Source organism: Charadrius vociferus, unplaced genomic scaffold (assembly GCF_000708025.1).
Source record: "Charadrius vociferus isolate BGI_N301 unplaced genomic scaffold, ASM70802v2 scaffold455, whole genome shotgun sequence".
NCBI lineage: Eukaryota > Metazoa > Chordata > Aves > Charadriiformes > Charadriidae > Charadrius > Charadrius vociferus.
Window position 1 is genome coordinate 6,684,134 of NW_009648550.1, and position 16,142 is coordinate 6,700,275.

Consider the following 16,142-nt stretch of genomic DNA (forward strand, 5'->3'; position numbering starts at 1 on the left):
AGCTATGTGGCGTGTGATTGCGAAGAGTAAGAGCAGTCCTCCTTTCACAGCAGTGTAGCACAAGTTAGAAATCACCTTTCAAAGGGAGTTTGAAATAAAAAGTAACACTAAACAGATTTTAACAATTTTTTTTAGACAGCTGTAAAGAAGGTACAGAACAAAGTACGTCTTGCTATCAGATTTTTAACGTGTTCATTATATTCATAGCGCAGCAATCTTTATATAAGTATCTGTATTTACTACAAACAAAATATGGATGCAGAGGCCTAACCTTGCAGTGGGTTGGTTTAAGCTGCAGTACAAGAAGCGGCCTGACCCTCTTTTATAATAGGTTTCAATTGCGTTTGTTACACACCGCTATTAGTTGTTCCTTCAGATTTGTACTAGCACCTTACCAAAACAAATGTGCAGCTTCATCAGGAAAGTGTGCTAAAATAAGCCTGTCAGACAGCTAACCTGTACTTCCACACGCAGCCCCTCATAGGCGGGAAGGGCTGCATTAGTTAAGCACTGAAAGCCGTCATGTTGAATATTTGAAGAGTTTATTTTATGCTTTACAAAGCACTTTTTGCCCATTAGAAATCAGTATAATCTATGGATCCTTTCCCATCCAGGTCAGCAGTTTGTATCTTGCCTAGCTCATTCGATTTGGTTACCGCCTGGTGGTAATTCATTGGCCCAGGCAAAGTAATCTCGTTGCACAATTCCAGTCACATCCTCCTCCTCCTCCTCCTCCAAGTACACAGAGCTAAGTTAGCCAAAAGGCACTGAGAACAAGGGACATGCTGCTTTGAAACCCCTTCAGTTTGATTCTGAGCCAGAAGGGAACGCGTATAATCATCTAACAAAAAACTGACTCCACCGAAATCAGTGGCAGGTCTTGGAAACGTAAGCCGGCACCTGCCACGGGTTTTGCACAACTCACTACTAATCGGGAGTGCCTCCCAGCTCAATAATCTCCACGCTCTTTCATGTTTTCATACAAAAAATTTAATAAATATTACTTTTCAAGATTTATTGCCAGGAACAACACATCAAAGATGCATTTTCATGTAACACTAATATCACAATACAAGGTATCTTCATGATCTCAATGGTTAACCACCGAGATTACTATGTTTATAAGCCTTTTGATCTTAAACGTCGTAATAGCACTTTGATTTCCTCACTTGTTAAGGCGGGCAGTGTAATCTATGGCAAACCTACACAGTGATCTTACTGGACATTCTACTGTTCAAGTATTCAACAACTAGCTTATTAGAATACTCCCTAAATGCAGTAGATTACAAAAAAAGTCAAATCTACAAGTGGTTCAGTATTACATATTCATGGTGAGAAAAAAAAATAATCAGAATTTACAAAAGAAGATTGCTGTGTTTCCAACTTCACACGCTAATTTGATACTTTAATTACATGCAACCACTCACATTTCATCTACATAAAGTAATAGCTCAGTTTTGTTCCCTTAAACTGCTTCTTAGCAGATTATCTGCCTGTCACTCGGTTTTCAAGTCTAAAGCAGCAAAAAAAATTTTCTAGTCTAATTATCTAAACTGCCTCAGTCAGTACTTACAAATAGTCTTAAAGTGATACTATGGAAGGTGTTTCAAACGTTTGACATTGTACAAAAACCAGCATCAAGGCATGAAAGCCCATCCTATTAAAAATAAACTATTTTAGAACACCTTAGTTTTGGCATATAGGCAACATGTAACAAGAAAATAAATTCAAAATAGAGAAGCCACAAGCTTACAATGCTATCAAAAACCTTCAACTCTAAACACGTACATATAAATAAAAAGGAATGATATTTTAAGGCTCTTGATTATTAAGTTAATAAATCAAATATACACAGTGATTAATAAAAAAGAATTATTTACATATCTATACAAACTTCTATTTTTGACACATTTTCCTCTTTAAATTCTTCATTTACCAGCAACTGCTGACAAGTTCCCCCCACCCACCCCCAACAAAAATACAATAAAAAAATAAATAATAAACTTATTTGTGATAGTTGCTGTGGTTCCGAGCTGCAAAGGCACTTTCAAATACAGAACTAGTTGTACGTCACCATAAAACCAATATACAAAAAACTCAAATTCAATAAATATAAATAAAATGTATTATTCTAAAGAAACTGTATAAATCGGGACATCTGGCAGAAAAAAAAAATTAACACTAAGGAAGAGCGATAAGGCTATGTGATACCTTATGAAAAGTTTCTGTGATGTATCAGCTACAGCTGAATTTACGTGAGGGCACTTTTGACTAGTTTTGCATAGATGTGAAATGCAGCACTTGGTATTCCAGCCAACCACAGCAACTATCATTGCCAGTGTAAGCCAGCTTGTCAAAACTTAAATTAACACAGGGATTCTAAGTAAATAATAGCCTTAGACTCAAATATTACACAACAGTTTAAGAACTACAAGCTCTTGAGTGCCTTTATAATGACTTAAAGGCCCTGCATGGCAGCACCCCGCTGTCTGCTATACAATGTACTCCATTCTATTTAGGCTTTGTGCACTTTCCAAGTCTCTGTTGTCTTGTTTATTTGTCCAGTTCGGGTGTTTTGTAGGTGTGCTGTTGGGGGGCTTTTCATCTCTGTCTACCAAAGTGTACGCTGGCTGCTTGGCAAATCGGGCCTTCTGCTGGTGCTTGTCCATGTCGTCTTCCTCCACCTCTGAATTGTGTGTCCTTATTTTGGCGATTTTAGAGTTTTTGTTTTCATAGTCTTTAATCGGGACAGTATTTGCTCCGTGTTTCTCAATGGGGTTTTTTATCTGGTTCAGCTGCTCCCTTACATTGTTGGTGGTGTTGTCATCAGACGCCGTGTGAGTATGGCTGCTCTGCTTTCTGCGCTTTCGAATGCACCAATAAAACACAGTTACCAGGCAACAGATCCAGGCTACTGTTAGAACCGAGCTCAGTAACGGCACCAAGAAATCTGGAAGAGATACGAGACCAGTTAACCCTGCTGCAAACCAAGTGTTCCGCTTAAGGCTTTCTACAAAGGAAACAAATCTCAGTTCTTAAGCCTTATTTTTTCACTGGGATCCAGACAGTAACAGAAGGATAATCTTGGCTCTTTTAGAGTACAGGGTGTTTAAAGCGAGTTTAGGACTCGGGAGAACCGTCCGATAGCCCTTATGGAAAAGATCTTCCTCTTGTGCAGAGAGCCATTTGTCACAGGCACCAGGAATGCAGGCTTCGCTCTGCTGCCCTGCCGTGGCTCCCAGCTCCGAGGGAACATCTGCTGGCCTGAGGGCAGCTGGCTCATACCCACTACGATCATTTCTCTCTCCACTGGTGGCTGTCAGTAAGATGCCAGAGCACGCCTGGCACCATGTGGAAAGCCAATAATGGAGACTTCTGACCTTAACATTTAATTCATCACATTTGGACAACGGCATCGCCAGGTAAACACATGGGATCTTTCAGAGCCAGGCAGCGTGACTTCACCAGCTTTCTTCTTCCTTACTTCTCCATGAAGAAGGCTGAAGAGTAGCAGCACTTCTAACAGGTTGGGCCACTTTTTTAGAGTGTTTTCAGAACTTTGTAACTTTTTTTTTTATTATTATTTTTTTTAAAGTAATAAGATCCTGGTGCAAAGCCTCCTTATTGTTCACAGTTAACAGGGCCAAGAGGCAGAGATTCTCAGACTTGCTACAAGCCTCAAAAGTGAGAATCGCTTCCCCTGCTTTGAAAGGCTACTCTGGTTATGGCAAGCGTACAAGTTTTTGGAGACAAGGAAAAGCTTACCTGTTTTGTTTTTAACTGGTCGCCGTTGCACTCTGACTTCCGCGACTGCAGCAATTAGTGTGTTGTTACCGTCACGCTTACTGACAAGGTCAATAATCTTATCTGTGATGTCTTTGATTGGGTTTTCATCTTCCCCTATATCTTCTGCAGACTACAGAAAAAGTTACACAATTAATGCCAAATGCCAGGGCAGATGTGTGGGTAATCTGCTATCTATAAACTTTCACAATCAGTTAAGGCTCTCGGTGCTTATAATACTTAAAAAACAAACCAGAAACAAGCAAAAAGCCCAGCTATGGGCAGAAATTAATGCAGAATTTCTGTCCCCATCTTTAAAAAGACAACAAAAAAACCCAAACAAACCCAACAGCAGTGCTCAAGAGAGCACGACAGAAAAATGTTTTACTACCCTGTTACAGTTGCTACCAGATGGTAGCTTTCAGGTATGCACATGTAACCAGGATTTTTTCCCCGTTCTTAAAGGGAACTGGGATGGAAACTCAACCACGAGAAGTGCTGACAAAGCCAGGAATTACGATTTTTATGACATCCACATGTTGCACACATATCCAAGCAATTAGCTACTAAAAAATTTAAAAATATTCCAGGCATACTTACAATAGCAACATGTATTTCATTATTTGCCAAGTGTGAAGGCTCACAGGTAATATAGATGGAATATTCAACAGAAACATTCTTCAGAATATTCAGATTCCTCAATTCACTGCAAATGTGCTCTGTGGTAAGTCCCTGGAGGATACAAAAAAAGATGTTGGTCTTTTTAAAAAATATATATGCACACAGACACACATAAGAAATTTTCTTTTTTCCCCCTGAAGTAAGAGTTCTCAAGGGAAGAGGAGGTGGAATTCCCTCCAACCCAGCTTTTGTTCTTCTCTAGACACAAGAGCATTTAGGATAGAAGTCTGTATTAATCCTTCTAGACCTTTTGTTTTCTTTGCTAATAAGGGAGCAACAGCTTTTACGGTACTTTTACCAGTCAAAAAAGTTGTTTGATGCTCTGGGAAGCAAGCACACATGTGCCACAGCACAGCGAGCTATGTTCTGCTACTTACTGGTGCCATCATTTCTTTATTAAAGGTAAAGGTGATGTTGGCACAGTTGTCTTGGTAGTAAGAATCAGAATTGCATTTGGTCTTCACAGGCTGTTGATTCGAAGGCCAACATTCCCCCACTGCAGCACAAGGGTGAGTGAAACAGTGGTCTTCTTTAACAGCAACACAAGCGTGTCCAGCTGGGCATTCGTTATGACCTTTGGCATGTATGACACAAGGTCGAGGACCACACCAAACCTAGAAGAGGACAAATACTGATAAGTAACCACTGGTTACAGGACAGAAGACAGTATAACCCAAACCACAGCACAGCTGTACCTTAGAACAGGTGACTTTTCCATTCAAACACTGACAGGTATTACAGTCATCATCCCACTTAGCCCCATCTGGCATTACTCGAATGCTGGTAATGCAAGGCCTTCCTGTAACTGAGAGAGATTGAACAGAATTATAAACTTAAAATAGGGGAGGAAAAAGTGGAAGAAACCCCTTTCCTAAGTTCATCTAAACTTATCCCTAAGTTTGCTTCTTCAATAAAGAGACTTGCTTTAAAACAACAACAAATAACACGCCCCCTCAAAAACCCCATACAACCACAAATCTGTTAACATGCAATTATACAGCTCTTGTTACAAGTATTATGACCAGCTATCACATCTGGAATACCTTCTTGGCATCCTGGACCACTACGACCCGGTGGGCAAATGCAGCGGTACCCATTAATTTCATCGACACATGTAGCTCCAAAGGCACAGGGAGAAGACTGGCATTCGTTGATATCTATGATGGGAAGGAGAGGAAATAAAAGAATTACTCTCTAGTATCCTTTTATTTTGTCCGAAAAAACATACGAGGGATTTGCCTACTGGAGCTTTACATTCATTTTCTAGTGTCTACTCAGAGATAGATTCTTATTAGCAGCACCAGTCTAATCTCAGAGCAAGTTCTTTGAAGTTTCTGCTGTGTGGCACTAAAAGATCAAAACCTGACCCCTACGGCTACTTAAGCTTTTCAAGGGCAAGGACACATTCCTTCTCCCAAACACACACTTCCTCTCCTTTGACATGCTCCAGTTTTGTCCCCCTACTAGATTCCTCCACTGATGACAACGTTAAACCCCTTTCCAGTTGTGCTGCTTCTACGAAACTTCTATTTCCATGGCTGTTATTAAAAGAAGACTGTTAGTGTCCTCCTACCTGTAATTATTATTAAATTACAGGGAAGTGCATACATCACCTCAGGGCTTGTAGGTGGATTATTAATTGACAAGGTTTTTGGCTGGCACGCTTTCATCTCAGGCAGGAACCTGTGCCACACAAATACATTCTAACTGGGAAGACTATCCCGGAGGGCATTTTGCCCACTTCAGCTGAACCAAGAGGTTTTGGCTCTAGCTGAGTGGACATTAAGATTTCTTTCCTTTTCAGTGCAATTCCTGCCTGCCCCACATCTGCTACAGATCTAGGAATGGATACAGCAGACACAGGACATCTATCATTAATCTGATCTACCACTTAACTCAATTAAGATGATTGTCTTGCAACAAGATTCAAGCGAGACAAAAACCAAGGCAGAGTGTCACTGAAACACTTACTGATCCTGCAGTCAGGCCCTGCGAAGCCTGGAGCACATTCGCAGCGGTACCAGTTCTCTCCATCCACACAAGTGCCACTATTGTAACTATAAGGAAAAGTCATTATATACATTAAAAAAACTGCCACAGATAAAAAGAATCTAGAATTCTAAAGCAACAAAAAAAGCAAAGGATGAAAGAGAAACATATTAAACTTACCAAGGATGAGGACTGCAGTCGTTTGTGTCTGCAAAGCAAAGACAGACAACATTAAATATGCAGACTTTGGCTAATACAACTCTACTGTCAGGAAAGAACGATCAAAACTTCCCATTATGCCCAAGTTACACTTAGCTCAACTTTAAGAAAAATATGCTGAAATTCTCCACTAAATTGGTTCCAGGCTTCTACCACAAAATTTGTTAACTACATTGTGGAACACATGTACACAGGAAGAGATCCTTGTAAAGAATCTAACAAGGGGGGAGAAAAAAAAGTGGAAGCAGACAGAGCTGCTCGTAGAAGAAGAATGCGGGAGAAAACAAGACAACATCTGTCTCCACTTAGCTCATTTGCAACTTTCTCATGCCCAGGTCAAGGCTCTATCACACAAAGTCATTAAAAACAAAGACTCAGGTGATGCTAAAGCCTACATCAAACAAGCTTTCCCTTCTGGTTTCAATCTTGACTCCGAGGGCGACAGGATGAGCCAATGTTCTCATCATGTAACACTCTGGAAAAGTTCAAGCAGAGATGACTTACTCTGAGTACACGTGGGTCCTTCCCAGCCCTCCTTGCAGACGCAAGTGAAAGAATCCCCGCTGACTACACAGGTACCACCGTTATGACAGGGGTTTGGCAGGCAGCTGCTGTTCCTCGCTGTAACAGAAACAAGATTTGCCGCTAAGTTGTTAGAAAGCCGTCAAATCCGAGCCAAGAGGAAAAACTGAGGTCACAGATTCAGCGCTGCATCTGCTTCCTGGTGATTATACAGGGTATTTACCTATGTTACAAGTGGCTCCTTCCCATCCTGCAGGACACATGCACTTGAAAGTGTCCCCCTCGTCGTAACACGTTCCTCCATTGTTGCACGTTGCCTCATCGCACTGGCTGTCACCTGTGAAGAACCCAAACTATCCTTAATACCGGGGCTTTCTTAATGCGATGCAACAAGCTTAAGCAGCCTAACAGAGCACGCCTGTTGTGTTTTGGAAATGCTGAACTTACGGGAGTGGCAAGTTTTTCCTTTCCACCCATTTTTACATTCACAGAAGAAGTCGTTGACCAAGTCTCGGCAAGTTCCTCCATTGTGGCAAGGGTTTTTACTGCAGTCATTAATATCTAGATATGTTAAGGAGAGAAAACAAGCTAAGCAGTGCTTACAGAACTGACAAACGCTTAATGCTTGAAAGGTGCATGTCCCATCCCTAATTTTGGCCTGTGTTTCAATCATGGATTAAACACTTAAGTCAGTATTTTAAAGCTTTAGGCGCTGTCAGAGAGATGAATATTCCACCACATTCCTCCGGTTTGTTTTCATTTTGTTTGTCATCTTGTCTCAGTGAGCAAGAAGTGAAAAGGCCTATTACGTGAACTACCCTATCAGTCAGAGGATAGGAGTGGAGTGCTCGCTCCTCTTCTGTCCCCGAGACTGACAAAACACAAGCGTGATACGCAGATACACCATTCCTAAAATGGTGTCTACTAATGCTAAGCGTGTCTCACAGACAGTTATCCAAAGGGTAGAGCAGGAAGTTGAACAGTAGGAGAGCCAGGTTCTACTCCCAGTCCAGCTTCCTAACTTGGGTTTAGTTCCAATTCAAAAGCCGGGGACTTGGAGGGAGGGAGTGGGGGTGGGAGAAGAGGACACCTTGTCCTCTGTGGCCTTTGAAGCAGTTTATGTTGAATTGGCATTGGTCACTATCCTGTTAAAGACAGTACTGGCCATTCCTTCCTGATGGTTTTCCAAGAGATCTTTCTGTGTGACGAAGAATGGTTAACTTACTTGTTTCACAATATGTTCCTTCCCATCCATCACTACAAATACATTTGTAGGAGTTGATGCCATCGATGCAAGTGCCACCATTTTTACAGGGGTTGCTCTCGCAGTCATTAATATCTGCAACAGTTTGGAGAACAGGGGAGGGGGGAAAAAAAAAAAAAAAAAAAAAAAAAAAAAATCAAACTAGAAGTATAGCTACTAGAAGTCACCTTGTTATTGCAGACTGTTTTGAGAAGCAGTGATATAAGCAAGATGAGAAATAGCTGAAAAACAGTGCACAAAGTGATGAGCCTGTTACTCTGTTACTGAACAATTACTGGCAGTGACAAAACAAAAAATCAGGAGTCCTTAAGATCCACGTTAAACCCCACTATTAACTACCTCAGACCTTGTATACATAAGGTTTTTAAAAACATACAATTCAAGGCCAGAAGGTTCATTACTGTGAACTTTCCCCAAGGCCTAGCAAATTCCAATCTGCCTCGCCCAAGCGGGATATGAAAACTTAAAGCAGTTCCAAGGTTCACTGTGTTACAAGAAAGAAACTTTAAAGCGGTCTGGGAGTAAAGGATGGAATCTTTTTCCAAAAAGAGTAGGGGAAGGTAAAACATATTCTTGTTTTAGCTCTTACTCTCATGACAGTAGGTGCCAGTGAATCCTTTGTTGCATTCACAGGTGAATTTTCCACCTGCTTGGCTCTTGCATTTTCCGTGAGGACCACAGACATTTGAAGAAATATAACGAACCCCTTCCGGTGTGCTGTTAGAAGCGACTGCCACAGTACAGCTGTCAATTACTGTAAAAAAAAAAAAAAAAGCAGTGATATGCATGAGTATTGCCCATTCTATTTATTCTATTTCATTTCTTAAACTAAGAGCAACATTTTAATTTCCAGTCATGCATGTTTAAAAGACAGATGTATATCATAGAATCATTTAGGTTGGAAAAAGACCTTTAAGATCACCGAATCCAACCGTAAACCTACACAGTGCCAAATATGCTTGCTGCTTTAAAATAAAAGGACTATACCATGTGTTTGTAGAGCAAATAACCACAGCATCTTATCTGAAGATTGCTGGACCACATCCATGGCCTGGAATAAGTTCAGCACGGCAGGTTATTTGCTACGTGTGGTTTATATCCACATTGACACAATGCTGTCTTTCAAACAGCTGATCTACAAACAGTACTCATCTTCTCACACAAATAGAGATATAAGCCACAGGCCAAATTCAGCCTCTTTCTATAAAGACTACACCACTGACTGCACTATTGGAGCTGCGTTGCGGCTTCAGCCAGGGGAGGGGCAGAAACTCGTGTCAGTCATTCCCATTCACCTGCAAGGTAACACACACCTTCACAAGGAGTTGTGCGGCAGTGATCTTTCAGGTGGGAGCAGTTCTTCCCTTCATAATCTTCGGGGCAGTTGCAGAAATAGTCCATAGCAAGATTGAAGCACTGGGCACCATTCTGGCAAGGATTTGGTTCGCAATAATCTATGTCCAGCTGTAAGTAGTGCAGAGAGGAAAGGGAAATAAAAAGGGAAAAACAAAAAAAAGAAAGGATGGGGGTAAGGCTGAGTAAAAGAGAAGTTTTATCATAACTTTCCCTCGCTACGACAGGCGTTGTGGAATCCGACCTTTTTATCTGCTGCCTCAATGAATTGTTCATAATGCACAGAGTTTAGTTAGACTCACAACTATTTCAGCAGACAGCACTCTTGATATTAAACGGCCACTGAAAGTTAATAGTTAGTGCACAACAAAACCTGACACGCAAACACTCGCTGTCTGTTTAACAAAAAGAGTCCTCAGCAGCCCGTGAGGGTTTTTTGTTGGTTTCTTTCTTCCCCTCAATATAAATTAATCAAGGACTTTCTTGGCAGACTGACAGCGATATCAAGTACAACTTTATATTACGGTTCACTGGATGCAAGGCATTCAGCGTACAGATCCTGAGTGCTGGTAGAAACACCACTGGCTGAGGGCCTGCCTTTCACCCATGCTTCTTACCTGACAGAGGTTTCCTGAGAAACCAGCGGGACACAGACATTGGAATCCATTGATTTCATCCTGGCAGTGACCCCCATTCATGCAAGGGTTACTTGCACATTCATTGATGTCTTTCTCACAGTGATCTCCTGCATAGCCAGGTGAACAGATACACCGATAACCATTAACCAAGTCCTGGGAAGGAATAAGAAAGTTTAGAGTTAAGGGTTTTTTCCTCTCTCTTGATATATTCTTATTAAAGAAAAAAAAAAAAAAAAAAAGGGAAAGAAGACAGCCAAAAAAGAAAAATCTTCCTCTTATGTCCAATGCCAACAAAAGAAACTAGCTCAAATTAAAACAAGGCAAGATTATTTAAGGGGAAAAATAAACACACGTGCACACACACACCCCCAGTGCTGGCTTACGTTCTTAATTTCCAGGCAGGATACATTATTCCACATTTTTAAGTGGAGTATCTACATTTACAGTAGGTAGTTTGCACAACTACTAGCCCATTTACTGGCGACACCAGCAGTGAAAATGAGTCATTTATTGCAGTTACATTTTTTGCCCTTGCTGTTCTACAGACATACCCCGACATGCTGTAGCATGACACAGCCCCTCCCCCCAACTGAAAGAAATGACAATTTATACCAGCTAATTGCTATTTTCCACAGTATTTGTGTTTAGACTCAAATATTTTCGTTACTGTTGCAAGTCTCAGGGAAACTAGAATAAAACAAGCATGGCTTACCCGACAGGATCCTCCATTCTGACATTGTCCACGACAGTCGTTAATATCTGTAATAAAATTAGTGTGGTTAGAAGGCAAAAATATATTTACACTAGATACAGAGTTCAAGTCTCTCTAAAACTGCAGCTAGATAAACCTTTTGTCAAGTTTCCTGCATGCCTTCCTTGAGATAAGGTTATTATAATGGGTGGGAACCTTTCGCGATACTTCTCCTAGAGGCAGTGAAACTTCACATCATTGTTTCAGTCACTTTATCAGAATATAGCTATGTTATGGACTAATGAGTTTGATAAAATTGTATATTTTCATTCCACACCAACTACTCCTTTTCTGAAAACACCAACCGCTAGTACTCTGCCTGACGTTTAAATCTGAGCTTAGAACTCAGAGGCATACATGCATGTATGCACACGACTGGCCTTTAGCAAGCCCAAGGATATAGACACTTACTTATATCACAGTTGTGGCCAGACCAGCCAGTAATGCAGTCACAATAGTAGCTGCCAATCAGGTTCCTGCAGGAGTTGGCATTGACACAGGGTTTGCCCTCACATTCATTCGCATCTGAAAAAACAACGTGAACGGCCAAATGCAGGGCTTGTAGGGCAGGGGGGCAGAAAAAAGAGCCTACAGCCCGTTTTCACAGCAATAATCAGCAGCTCATTCAGATATAAGAGGAACTTGTAATATACAACATGGATTAGCGTGACTTGAACGAACACAAGTTAATCACACATCAGTCTCTGAAGTCTCTTTCAATTTCTCTGCAATTAGAACATACAGGCTACGCTAATTATTTGATAATTACCCAGCCACTCATTAAGAGCTACTTTCCCCCTACACTCATCTCAGCGGAGTATTTTGAAGGAGGAGTGCTGCAGCCTGGTCATTGGGATTAGTGTGTTGTGTAAAGAATGCAGACAGCTCATTCTTCATGAGATCATCCACATTTTGGAACCCAGCTGTGAACTCCTGGGTCTGGAGGAGTTGACATGGCTGAAGAGATACAGCAACTTTCTCACAGGCTAAAGGAAGAAATACATGTGGGGGTGGGACTGGAAGGTATACACATGCCCCCTCTCCACTTCATTTATGGATTAAAGTATGTCGGTTTGACTTAGTTAACTATTTCCTTCAACTGCTAGCAGTCATCAGCAAAATGACGACAGAAAGAAGCCACTCTATGCTTTGAGACTGTCCGAGACCCCAGACCTGCAAACACTGACACTTCATATTGTGCGTGCCAGAATACATCCATAGGTTTTGGAACCATAAATGTGCCTAAAGCAAAGGGCACGACTGCCCTTGCCTGATGCACTATGATGCCTCTCACATTTATCTTCTGCCCCCAGCACAACATCGGATGAAGAGAAAAGCAGTTCTCACCTAGCTGGCACGTTTTGCCAGTCCACTGAGGTGGGCAAATACACTTAAATCCATCAACTAGATCCTGGCAAGTTCCTCCATGACCACAGGGATTTGGAGAACAATCATCAATATCTGTAATGCAGAGTAAGGAGAGGCTTAGCTCTGTTACCGGACAGGCAATGTCAGCAACTGACAAATTTGATTTGCTGCTACTAGGATTTGCCCCGAGGAACAGAAAGATGACAGGACTTCTGCTTGGAGTTTTCTAGGTGTACTTTGGTTTCAGCAAAAGCCTACTTTAAAAATAACAGTTGTGTGAAAGGGGGTTCAAAGCACAGGGGAAGTTTACACCTGTGGCCTTTTTGCAAATAGAAGTCAGATTTAGACCCAGCAAGTCTCTCAAAACTGTATTTTAACAACTTGCCAGAATGCTACAACAATTCAGTGTTCTGCTTCTTTCAACAAGCCAGCGGCCATTCTGTCCCCTTGCATTTAACAAAAGCCTTGGTATGAAGGAGAAGAGAGCGCACAGTGATATAAATGGCTGCTAAGAACCCATGCTAAAGCTGGGAAAGGTTAAGCAGGCTGCCCTGTATGTTTATCAGGGATTAGAAAGACTGATCTAAAACAGCAAACTAGCACATTTTTAATTCAATTTTGAAAGGACTTACTATCAGTGCAAGTTGGTCCAGCCCAGCCAGGCGCACACACACATTCAAATCCTGTAGACGTCTCTAAGCAGCTTCCTCCATTGTGACAAGGATCAGAGAGGCAGGCGTGCTCCGCTGCACCGGGACAGAAGTACATCATGGTAGAGACTTCCAGCAATATCACCAGAAACCACCCACTGCTCCCTCCACACGCTTCTACTCTGGACACACCATCACTGCTCTTAATGTATTGCACTCCCACGAGAGCTGGGAATCAAAAAGCTACTAGCCAGCAGGAAGTCATCTTCTGCACTAAACTCATCAACACGTTGACTTGCACCTGTCCGAGTCATAGCCAGACAAGGTAACTTGTAGTTATCTCTCTGGCCAGCAGAAGGCTGATGTTCAGAGATACCAGCTGTTCATGATGAAGCATGAACATTCAAGACTGGATCTCTGCAGCCAGCCCTGACGTCATGATTAGTATTAAGAAATTGACTTACTTTTCCCAAACCTCATAAAATAAATAAATCCAGAACCAGGCACTAAAAGCTGACAAGAATTAACTGCCAAGTGCCAGCTCGGCGGCTGCATCAAACCCTTACCGATTTCACAGTTCTGTCCTGAGTAGCCCTCAGGGCAGGAACACTGGTATTTATCTGGGCCGGTGTTGCTGCAGGTACCACCATTCAAACAGGGTGGGTGGGTTCCACAGTAGTTCAGATCTGCAAGAGGTGAGGAGCATTAAAGCCACAGTTGAAAAAGAACAGAAACATCACCGCATGCATGTTTTGTTTGTTTTGTTCCATTATTCGAGAGCTTTTACAGGATACAACTGCACACAAGAGTAGGACAGGACAGGGAATGTTATGCACATATGCTAACAATGCCAGAACAGCATAGGAGACAACACGAAGTAGCTGAAAGACAAAAACTCCCACCGTGTTTCAAGAGGCCGGCTCACTCAGTCTCACGTGCGCTCTCTCCTTGCTAAGTTTGCCAGTGTTAAGATTCAAGTATTACAGTTGGCTGTCCACAAGATTAGCATACCTTTGTCACAGAGCTGACCACCCCAGTTGGTTTCACAGAGGCACTGCCATGGTTCAATGCAAGTGCCATGGACACATCCTGGGTGTGGAATGCACTTATCACAGTACTGGCCTTGCCATCCATACTGACACCTTCGTTTAAGAAAGAAAAAAAAAAAAAGGAAGAAAAAAAAAATCATAACAGGGAAACAAACCAAAAACCCACTAGAATTGCTCTGTGTAGACTGAGTGTGGAACTCCAAAGCTCGGAGAAAGACTGGGGAGGTGAGGGAGAAGGGCAGGACGAGGGGAGGGGAGGAGCTATTCAAGGTTTGTTTGATGGTTTCTTGTAAACAAACATTTTAGTAGTTTTGCCAAGGTCTCTGTAGCCAGCCTCCTGACAAAAGAATAACTGTTCTGAGAGAACCAGCATGAGGCCATTCAGCACAATAATACTCTTTTGGAGCCTCATACAAATGTGGCAGAGAGGGTGGGTGTGCACTACAAATCAATCTCTGGACTTTGACAGGGTGCTTTATAAATTGAGGGGGGAGAAAAAGTCAGAGGAAACAATAATTATCCAGAGATCCTCATGAATACAGGGTTCTAGGCATGTCAGCCGTGCTGGGTTTGCAGGGAGACAAACAAAACCATAAACCCCAACTCTGAGCCCTCGGCAAGGCAGCAGCAAAGTATTAGGAGTTCTCTGCTCTATCAGAAGCTAACCTTACTCTGAACTAGATGACACAAGAGCAAGTATGGACTGGGCCACAATAAGAGATGAAAGAAAACAGCATGCATCAGGATTTTACATGTGTTCAAAGAAGATCAGTTGTCAGTGTATTTCAGAGTTTGATTTATGCTAACCTTTTTGCAAGGAATAACTAACACATATCCAATTCTGAGAAACTAATTTCATGTCTGGAGAATAATAAATTATTTAAATTATTGATTGCCACTATCAATGAGCTACCTGAATTCTGCACTTAAAAGGAAGATGTTCTTTTAAAAGAAAAGCCCCCCCTAAGGGAAAGCTCATTTTAGCTTTCATTTAGTTCTCAAGCAAGACAGACCAAGGATCCTTCAAATTAAAGTGGATTTATAGATAGAAACAAGGAAAACAAGTTGAAAATGAAAAGCAAGGTTTGTTGAGGTACTGTGTTTCATTAACAGGTCCTGAGAGTAATTGATCGGCAGCAATTATGCACTAAGCTGTCACTAAATTATGAAAACAAACCTCATCTGTCCTGAAGTCAGCTAAGCTTTCTATTTATAAACCCCCCCACCATTCTTCTACTGGCAATTTCTTCTCATGGGAAAAAGCTAGAAGGATCTATCCATTGGGTAATCACACACAGCTAGTGGTAAGTCTGACTTTCCTTCTAAAAATCTCAGGTGACAAACTGCATCCTAATTAACTTTTTTTTCTAAATAGCTATTTCAATAGCAGCCTATTCACAGTCAATGGGAAATTCTTATTTGTTTGTGTGTTTAAAAAAAAACAACAACAAAAACACTAGTCCAACTTATATGTCCTTGTGTGCAAAGAACATGAAAGAAAACCATATCAGGCAAAACAACCTCTCTCAAGTAGCTCTTGGAAAAATCCTTCTGTATAGGGAATATAAGAAGAATGCACAAAGATCAAAATTTACAAACATACATTTTTAATTTGTGTAGCATTCAAAGCAACTTGCCTGTGAGCTTGCACACAAGCAAAACTAAGGGACCTCACCTGCAAAAACAGGTATCCGAATTGAGAATTTTACTCCTTTCTGACAAATCAAAGGAGTGGGGGTTTTGTTTTCTTTAAAGCACGTGCAAAGAGAAACAAAAAAAAAAAACACAGAAAAAAGCCACGAGCTTTAGAGCCAAAGATATGACTTTCTTCAAACATCAGCTTCAGAGTGTAACAAACAAAACTGGATAAGGCTA

At 41.4% G+C, this 16,142-nt stretch overlaps 1 protein-coding gene across 1 annotated transcript in view; it reads right to left on the minus strand.

Annotated features, from left to right (window-relative positions):
- Nucleotides 1-1,379: 1,379 nt before the first annotated feature.
- The window catches only part of JAG1 (jagged 1), a 35,136-nt gene continuing 20,373 nt past the window's right edge, over nt 1,380-16,142 (minus strand). The window contains exons 6-26 of the mRNA XM_009886042.1: nt 14,230-14,360; nt 13,785-13,904; nt 13,201-13,314; nt 12,548-12,661; nt 11,612-11,725; nt 11,162-11,208; nt 10,429-10,602; nt 9,772-9,922; nt 9,048-9,212; nt 8,420-8,533; nt 7,642-7,755; nt 7,418-7,531; nt 7,177-7,293; nt 6,634-6,661; nt 6,436-6,521; nt 5,508-5,621; nt 5,160-5,269; nt 4,842-5,078; nt 4,384-4,515; nt 3,766-3,916; nt 1,380-2,950 (exon numbers count right to left, since the gene is read on the minus strand). Coding sequence (XP_009884344.1) covers nt 2,493-2,950; nt 3,766-3,916; nt 4,384-4,515; nt 4,842-5,078; nt 5,160-5,269; nt 5,508-5,621; nt 6,436-6,521; nt 6,634-6,661; nt 7,177-7,293; nt 7,418-7,531; nt 7,642-7,755; nt 8,420-8,533; nt 9,048-9,212; nt 9,772-9,922; nt 10,429-10,602; nt 11,162-11,208; nt 11,612-11,725; nt 12,548-12,661; nt 13,201-13,314; nt 13,785-13,904; nt 14,230-14,360 — 2,905 coding nt within the window. The 3' untranslated portion in view covers nt 1,380-2,492. The remainder of the gene's footprint in view (nt 2,951-3,765; nt 3,917-4,383; nt 4,516-4,841; nt 5,079-5,159; nt 5,270-5,507; nt 5,622-6,435; nt 6,522-6,633; nt 6,662-7,176; nt 7,294-7,417; nt 7,532-7,641; nt 7,756-8,419; nt 8,534-9,047; nt 9,213-9,771; nt 9,923-10,428; nt 10,603-11,161; nt 11,209-11,611; nt 11,726-12,547; nt 12,662-13,200; nt 13,315-13,784; nt 13,905-14,229; nt 14,361-16,142) is intronic.